This window comes from Temnothorax nylanderi, unplaced genomic scaffold, assembly GCF_030848795.1.
Source record: "Temnothorax nylanderi isolate EJ_2023f unplaced genomic scaffold, tnyl_v1.0 TNYL_tig1097_pilon, whole genome shotgun sequence".
Taxonomy (NCBI): domain Eukaryota; kingdom Metazoa; phylum Arthropoda; class Insecta; order Hymenoptera; family Formicidae; genus Temnothorax; species Temnothorax nylanderi.
Window position 1 is genome coordinate 1 of NW_027250159.1, and position 8931 is coordinate 8931.

An 8931-nucleotide genomic window follows, 5' to 3' on the forward strand; every position below is an offset into this window, starting at 1 on the left:
CACGCGTATGTTCACCGCTCACGGTGGCGAGGGTGAATTGCACTGACGGCGCGATATAATGGGGCTCTGAACGAGCAGCAGGACCCGTGTGCACGACGGCAATTGTGTAACCGCGTGAAACGGGGAAACTGTTAACGGATGCACGGCGGTATGCGACCTCGTGAACCGGAGTATGAATTTCTACTGACTTAGACCGGAGCTCTCGCGGTCCCGTTTCGGGAGCTTTAGGGCGCACGACGCGTATCGACCAATCACTTGCGTTTTGGATCATGCGATCACGGCATGACAGGATCGATACGCGTCGGGAGAAACTTCGCGGTCAGACTTGACGGGGGGAGTGGCGCGAAATCCCTTCGTTCGGAGGGCGACTGAGGGATGGCGTTACCGGTACGGCATTGATCCGCGATCGCGACGGAAAGAAATTACGGAACATAACCGCCCGCCGCGAATAACGATTCGCAACAAATCAAGAACCGCCCGCCGTGACGAATTGTTGAGCTCGAGCCGCCCGCTATGCGGAGCACTGCGAGTGCTGAAACAACTTAAACTACATATGAACTATTTTACATAAGATATGATACATAAGAATATTTACAGATATTTACAAAGTTTCACCGATTTTCGTACAACATTTCGTCTTATAGGCGTCGCGGAATGTCACTCCGGAGTATTCAGATCGACCGGCAAGAATGATAGCTTGACCACGGCTCGTTTGTACGTGGATCGAGCCGTTTTGACTGAGACGACTCGAGTGAGTCCGTCGTCGCCGGGGTGACACTCTACAATCCTTCCTAATTCCCATCTGCTTGGAGGAGCGAGAGGGTTTCGCAATAGTACTAAGCGTCCGACTCGAGCGAGATTCTGAATTTGACGCCACTTGGGGCGTTGTTGCAATGTATGCAGATAGTCGTTCGACCACAGTTTCCAGAAGCTATCGCGCATCTGTTGAATCAACTGCCATCGAGTGAGACGCGTTTCCTTTTCATCGAGTAAGGAAGGTGTGGGTGCGCTTGTTAGCGCTGAGCCGATTAGAAAATGACTCGGTGTCATTGCACAATAATCCTCGTAATTGTCTGAAACCGGAGCGATCGGTCGCGAGTTCAAACACGCTTCGATTTTACATAGGAGCGTGCTTAGCTCCTCGAATGTTAGCGTGTGCGCCCCGATGACGCGTTTCATATGAAACTTGACGCTGCGGACGCACGCTTCCCAAAGACCGCCAAAATGCGGCGCGGACGGAGGAATAAAGTTCCACCGAACGCCTTGAGTTGCGATTTGACTTTGAAAATTCGGATCGCGAGTGGCCTCACTCCATGCGACGGAGATTTCGCGCTGAGCGCCGTGGAATGTCGTAGCGTTGTCCGAGTACATATCACTGGGAACGCCGCGGCGAGCACAAAAACGATCGAATGCAGCGATAAACGCGGGAGTCGTACAATCGCTAACCAACTCTAGATGAGTCGCCTTGACTGTCATGCAGACGAACACCGCGATGTATGCCTTTCGTGATTTATGTCCCCGACCGGGAGTGGTTCTGACTTGAATTGGTCCGGCATAATCAATCCCGCAATGCAGGAATGCGCAAGCCGTCAACGTGACGTGACACGAGGGCAAGTCGCCCATTAACTCGTGCGCGGATTTGGCGCTTTCCCGAGCGCATCTGACACATTTGTGAAGGATCGTGCGGATCGTTTGACGCGCGCGCAAGATCCAGTAATTTTCGCGTAGCAGGTGCAGCGTGAATTGCGGCCCAGCGTGGAGAGCGCTAATATGAGTATCGCGTATTAACGCGGCAACTAGCGGATGTGCAGCGAGCACGCAGAATGCCGGAGTCGACCACCGACACGAATGAGCCCGGTTTTATCAATGAACGGGTTTAACGGCAGCAGTTTACTGCCTTTCGAGATTCGTTGTGATGAGTTTAATTGAGCGTATTCCACGGGGAATAACTGCTGTTGCACACTTTTAAGCCAGAATTCGCGCGCGAGATTAATTTCTTCCGGAAGAAGCAATATCGACGCGGGTTTTGAGTTCGCTCTGACGAGTTTTGAGCGACTTGTGTCGCAAGCGCGAGTAGCGAATCGCATTATATAGGCGGTGACGCGCATAAGCTTGCGCCACGATGAGAATCGTTTATCGAGATCCCATCGCTCGCAAGGTTGCAAAACGTGCACAGACACGTGAGCTCGCTCTTTCGGCAGCGAGTCTGGCGAAGTTGATTGAGGCTCAGAGGGCCATTGATCGGAGGATAGTTTGAGCCAGTCTGGCCCCGTCCACCATAGAGATTGCTGAATCAGATTCGCGGGTGTGACTCCTCGCGAAACGAGATCGGCTGGGTTTTGTTGCGAGGGCACGTGATGCCACTCGACGTTTGGCAAGAGGGTTTGAACCTCATGCACCCGATTTGCGACGAACATTTTCCATCGGGAAGGTGGCTGCGAAAGCCAGGCTTTAGCGACTTTAGAATCGGTCCAACAATGGTAAATCTTAATCGCAATCGTGAGCGCGAGTCGCGCGGCGGCGATGGCACGCGCGAGCAGGACCGCGGCGCATAGCTCTAAGCGCGGAATACTCATGGGCTTGAGCGGAGCGACTCTTGATTTCGACAGAAGTATGGTAATCTCGACTGTTCCGTCAAGATGCGTAACCTTTAAATAAACAACCGCTCCGTATGCGGAGGCGGAGGCATCGGCAAACCCATGGATTTCCGCGGTTAGCGTATCGGAACCGTAACCGGTCCAACGCGGAATGGTGATTTGTCGCAGTAGCGGTAGTTGAGAATAGTAAGCTCTCCATTTACGGAGAAGATCGTTAGGGATCACTTCGTCCCAATCGCAGCGAAGCAGCCAGAGCTGCTGCATCAGTATTTTTGCGGTGATGACCACGGGAGCCATCCAGCCGAGAGGATCGAAAATGCGAGCAATTGTCGAGAGAATGCGCTTCGTGTCGGGAACCGACTCTGCAAGCGTGACGTCGAATTGAAAGACGTCCGTATGAGGATGCCACTTGATACCTAGTACCTTGAGGTGCTCGTCGGATTCGAGGGTTTTTGCGGAAGCAAGACCATGATCGTGCGGATCGATGCCTTTGAGTAATAAAGGATTGTTACTCGCCCATTTTCGGAGGTAAAATCCTGCTCGTTTCAAGAGAGAAATTAATTGATCTCGCGTTTGAATTGCGAGCGGTATGTCATCGGCGCCGAACACAGCGTCATCGACGTAAAAGTGAGACTGTAACACTGGAACCGCTAACGGAAAATCAGCGCCTTCGTCTTTGGCGACTTGCTCCATAACTCGAAGAGCTACGTTCGGCGCGTTTGCGTTACCGTATGTTACAGTGAGCATGCGATATGCTGTCAAAGGATAGTTCGGCGCGGGTCGCCATAAGATTCTCTGATAATCCACGTCGCATTTGTGGACGAGAATCTGGCGATACATCTTTGCGATGTCGGCGGTGAAGACAAACCGAAACTGACGCCATCGCAAGATGATAAATGACAACTCAGATTGCAGTTTGCGGCCGATCATTAGATGATCGTTCAAAGAGCGACCATTGGAGGTCGGTTGAGAGGCGTTGAAGACAACGCGTAAACGAGTTGTCGCGCTATGCTCGCGGACAACTGCATGATGCGGTGTGTACACCACTTGACCATCAGGGGGGTCTTCGAGGGGTGCCTTGGTCATGTGACCCAGACGTTCATATTCCGCCAAGAAGTCGTGGTATTCCTTTGCAAGAGCGGGATTCGACTTTAACCGTGACTCGAGACGCAAATACAACGCGATTGCAGACTGCTTAGAGTCGCCAATGTCGATAGGGGGCCCCGATTTGAACGGCAGCCGCACTATATACTGCCCGTTGGGGGCACGAGAATGCGTTGACACGAAGTGTTCTTCGCATCGAATCTCTTCCGGTGAGAGATGAGTCTGCTGAGGAAGTTCTTCAACCTCCCAGAAACACTTTAACTGGTCGGAGATTTCCGACAGCACCGTGCAGTGGTGCGTTTGAATGCGAGCCGGCCGTGACTGCGACGGCATGGGCATCGGTCCGGACAGGAACCATCCGAATATGGAATTTTGAGCGACGAACTCATGAGGAGCGCGATTACGGACCTCCGGCAGTAAGATCGCGCCATACAAATCAACACCGATAATTACGTCAATCGGCGCCGCGCTAGTCGGATCGCTATCAGCTAGCGTAAGTTCGCGAATGTACGACAGTTTCGTTATATCCGGAACGCGTTGCGGAATGTAAGTCGTGAGCGACTTGAGAATAAGAGCGGAGACGAAGGGCGTCGGGCCCGTGCCGTCACGCGCTGACACGTGAACCCTAGCTGCGCTGCGTGCTGTGGCAGCGGTCTCGCCGATCCCAGTGATAGAGACGGAGACGCGCGTACGCGGTAAACGCAATCGCTGAGCTAAACGTTCGGTGATCAGAGTAGTGACCGAACCCTGATCCAATAACGCGCGGACTATGCTATGTCGACTGTTGAGCCCGCTCACCTTAATCCAGGCGGTGGCTAACAGAATATTTGATTTCGAAAAGCTTGTGTGAGAAAGTAAATGCGAAGTGATCTCGGCATTTGTTTCCGTTTTCGAGTCCGTGGATGAAGGTGAGCTTTCACTCGTCGAGCTATTATTATTTACATCGGTCGTATGAAGAAGCGTATGGTGCTTCTGCTGACATTGACGGCACGTGTTCTTGCTCGAACACGCATCGCGAGTGTGCCGTGTACTCAAACAATTATAGCAACAGTGAAATTTCTTCGCGAGATCACGCCGCTGAGCAATGCTCTTATTTTGAAAGTCCGGACACGCGGACAAGAAGTGTGTCTTCTGACACATGGGACATTTGATCGAACTTGCGTTCGCTGCGTGACTTTGAACCTAATTTGGTTTATTGCCCTTGACTTGAGGTGAAGCCGGGAGAATGTTCTCGAGCGCGCGTATGCGAGAAATTAGAAATTTATCCAACTGGTCGTATGTTGGATATTCCTGCACATCGCCAAGTTGCAATTCCCAGTCCTTACGTGTGCCTTTGTCAAGTTTTTGTACGAGCAAGTAAACTAAAATGTCGTCCCATGTATCAACAGACCGACCGAGGTTTTTTAACGACTGTATCGATATGTTCGCTTTATCGCGTAACGCGGTGAGAGCCACTGCGGAATCAGAAGTCGCTTGGGGAAGCGTATGAAGCGCATGCACATGATCGTGCACCAAACGACGGCGATTATCATATCGCGATAACAACAATTTCCAAGCTATTTTGAAATTCGCGTCAGTTAATGCCAGATTGCGTATGGCATCGCTGGCATCACCTTTCACACACGAATGCAAATATTGCAGACGATTTACGTCTAACAAGTCGCGATTGTCAACAATTAAGGCCTTAAATTGATCGCGGAACGCTTCCCACTCGCGAAACTCCCCCGAGAATTTGGGAAGATTTATCCGCGGTAGATGAAACGCGGAACGCGGTGATGCGTTGAGATAAGACGGGCTTACGGGTGATGAATCTTGGGACGGCGGCGGCGCCTCCAGCCTGCTCATCCACTCGGCCATGTAGTCGGATGCTGTCAGGAAAGTCGTCTCGCACTTGTCGAATCGATCCTCCGTGAAGTACCGTTCCGTCATAATGAATCACTTGCGTTTTGGATCATGCGATCACGGCATGACAGGATCGATACGCGTCGGGAGAAACTTCGCGGTCAGACTTGACGGGGGGAGCGGCGCGAAATCCCTTCGTTCGGTGGGCGACTGAGGGATGGCGTTACCGGTACGGCATTGATCCGCGATCGCGACGGAAAGAAATTACGGAACAATTTTCTTTATTTTTTTAATATTCATAAAATTATTTTGCGTGAAACATACTTGGCGTTTTTTTTTACATTTTTAATGTCTTTTTTTAGTGGATTGAATTTTTAACCTCCAAATACGACTCAGAGTGGATTTTGGGGCTCAGTAGAATGTATTTTGGAGTTGCAAATCGTTCGTGGTGCTATAATGAAAATATATTTACCGATCATATGCAAAACAACTTAGATAAAATAACCAAAAATCCAGAAATCGACGAAAAATAGGCACTTTTATACAAAAAGTAGGGTTTTCTCGTTGAGTTATGACTGATTTCATGCTCAAAAACATATGAGACGTATCGGAATGTATCAAATATTGACAACATATATCTAAAAGTAATATATTATGTTTATTTTAGAGTCAGTTAAGGCACTATCAATCATTTGAGGACCATAAAAGGCCCAAAAGTGGCTAAAAATAGGGTTTTTCGCATTTTTGAGTACGGCCCACCATTCCGAAAAATCTGAAAAAATTCTAATACATGTAGAACACTAAAATATACAATTTTCTAGAGTAATTAGACCTGCAACTATCAAAGAAATTAGAAAAAAATTGATTCAAATATTTTTTTTTTTTTACGTTAGGTATTCAACGCGCCTAAAGCTCAAAAAAATTGTGTGCTAAGTACTTTTTATAAGCTATATTCTCAAATTTTTTCAAAATTTTTAACATGAAGGAACCGGAGAAAAAAAATAATTTTCGAAAAAAGCGGTTTTTTGGTGCCACTAGGAAAAGGAGGGGGGATGGATGGTCGGAAAAATCGTAGAAAATTCTTTTTTTAGTGTACTTATGCAAATCCAAAGTCATTTTTCCGTTTTATTGACAGTGGCATTTTGCCTATCTTACCGTAGGGTACCCTTTACAATTTATAATTGAAGTACTTCTAAACAATGGTTATCCCCTTACCCTCATTTTTTCCAAGATCAGAAGCAGAATAAATGAGAGATGTTCCAAGAGTAACAATACCGAAACTTTGACACAAAAAAACTTTTTCACGGTTCCATATGTAAAAAATATTTCAGAAGGCTTTACTAAATTTGTTTAAAAATATGGCTTTTAATATGGCTTTTTCTATTTCAAATTCTCTCAGGAAGTATATTAGAACTGGCAAAAATAAGGTGGATGACATGTCAAAATGCAATGTAGTGTACAAAATCTCATGTCTGGATTGTGAGGCTACATACGTCGGTCAAACGAAACGGCAATTGCAGACCAGGATTAAAGAACATCGCACTGACATCAATAAAAAACCATTGTCGCCTTCGGTCATTTCCACCCATAGATTAAATACAAAACACAATTTTGATTGGAATAATGTCCGCATTTTGGATCACGAACCATCTATCCAAAAAAGATTAGTATCTGAAATGATACATATTAAGTGTCAATCGGTTGGACTTAATAAGCAGAGTGACACCGATCTTCTATCCGACGAATACCTCCCTATCGTCAGCTCACTCTCGACCAATAAATTTCTTAATTTCCCTTTCCATCCTTCCCTCTTCTAGACAACAGCGAAACTAAACGCACTCAGCCCCGAACCACGGTACCATCAACATCACGACTTTCTACACAGAACACCAAAGGGCTTACGATCATGTACATGTACGTATATTATACTTAACGTTTCCGCTATGACTGAAAAGGTATGAATGAAAAGGAAGGTTGGCAAAGGAAACGGAAGTCCGATGGGGGGAAAACGGATTACGTTTAGAGATAAGATAGATTTAAGAGCGAATAAGCGTATATAAGCGAATAAGCGAGCGAGCGAGAGAGCGAGTAGGCGAAAAGAAGGATAAGGACAGGGCGTGCAAAACGTGTATGTGTGTACAATTGGCGAAGGATAGCGATCAAGTGTAAAGAGTTGGGTACGTCCCTATAAAACGCCACATGTATCGGATAAGATGAGGTGCTGGATAAGACTGTACAGGGTTGGGTACGTCCCTAATATAAAAAAAACGCCCTTTAAGATTCCTTGGGATAAATAAAGTATCTATTCTGTTCTATATACAGAATAAAAACAAGATTAAATAAATGACAAAATAAAATTAATATTTTATATAAATAAAGTTAATAATTTATCACAAATTAAATTCAACGAATTGAAATGAAACAATCTTAACCATTTAATTGTGTAGATTAAATTGACAAGAAAACCCCTGAAACTATAATATATAATATTATATAAAACACACACGTTCGCACGCACGCACGCACGCACGCACACACAAGTGAATAAATTTAGAAATTTTGAGTTGGCGCTAAAATAAAAGTATCTTTATTTTATAATATTAAATAACGGAGCAGATACTTTTATATATAAGAGATGCAAAAATAAATAAATTTTTGAAAAAATTATTCGTTGCGGTTAAATACGCGTAGGTGTTCTTATATAAAACTTTCCATACATATAGGGAAGGTAAAAAGATAAATTTAGAAATTTTTTGTTGCTGCCCAAAAACGGTTTTAAGGGGTTAAACCACCCCTCATATGTAGAGCGGCTTTTTGCTTTTCTTGATATATTTCGAAAAGTACTCGAGATATCAAAAAATGTTTCAAATAAAAGTTTTATGGTAAAAACATCTCTATTTAACCACATTAATAAAATTTTAAAAAAACATTTTTTTTCTAATTTTTAATCAAAATTTTGTTTAAAAAATTATTTTTTAATAATATTATTAATGTTGTTGAATAGAGGATATTTTACTATAAAACTTTTATGAGAAACATTTTTTGATATCTCAAATATTTTTTGAGATATATCGAGAAAAATAAAAGCCGCTCTACATATGAGTGGTGGTTTCACCCCTTAAAACCGTTTTTGGGCAGCAAAAAAACATTTCTAAATTCATCTTTTTACCCCTCTTACATGTGTGGGAAGTTTCATTAAAATCAGAATTTTCGGGTTCGCAAGGTTCCCTTGTAAGTTGGTTTACGTTTAACCTGCCATGTGATTTTAAGTTACCTGTCATATTAACTTTAAGAATAAAGTTTAAATTTGAATAAAAAACTTTGTGTAATATATTTCTGTCTTTATTTTGTCTCATATTCAATGTAATTTAGTTTTAATTTGATTTTA

At 44.9% G+C, this 8931-nt stretch overlaps 3 protein-coding genes across 3 annotated transcripts; all 3 read right to left on the bottom strand.

The window, feature by feature from the left end:
- Window positions 1-657: 657 nt before the first annotated feature.
- LOC139786644 (uncharacterized) lies at window positions 658-1623 on the bottom strand. The gene has a single exon (XM_071725778.1). It carries the CDS (start codon window positions 1621-1623, stop codon window positions 658-660), a length of 966 nt encoding a protein of 321 aa, XP_071581879.1.
- A 173-nt stretch (window positions 1624-1796) lies between these two features.
- Window positions 1797-4841, bottom strand: LOC139786645 (uncharacterized). The gene has a single exon (XM_071725779.1). It carries the CDS (start codon window positions 4839-4841, stop codon window positions 1797-1799), a length of 3045 nt encoding a protein of 1014 aa, XP_071581880.1.
- Window positions 4842-4883: 42 nt separating this feature from the next.
- On the bottom strand, window positions 4884-5630 carry LOC139786646 (uncharacterized). The gene has a single exon (XM_071725780.1). The coding sequence runs from the start codon at window positions 5628-5630 to the stop codon at window positions 4884-4886; it is 747 nt and encodes a 248-aa protein (XP_071581881.1).
- Window positions 5631-8931: the final 3301 nt, after the last annotated feature.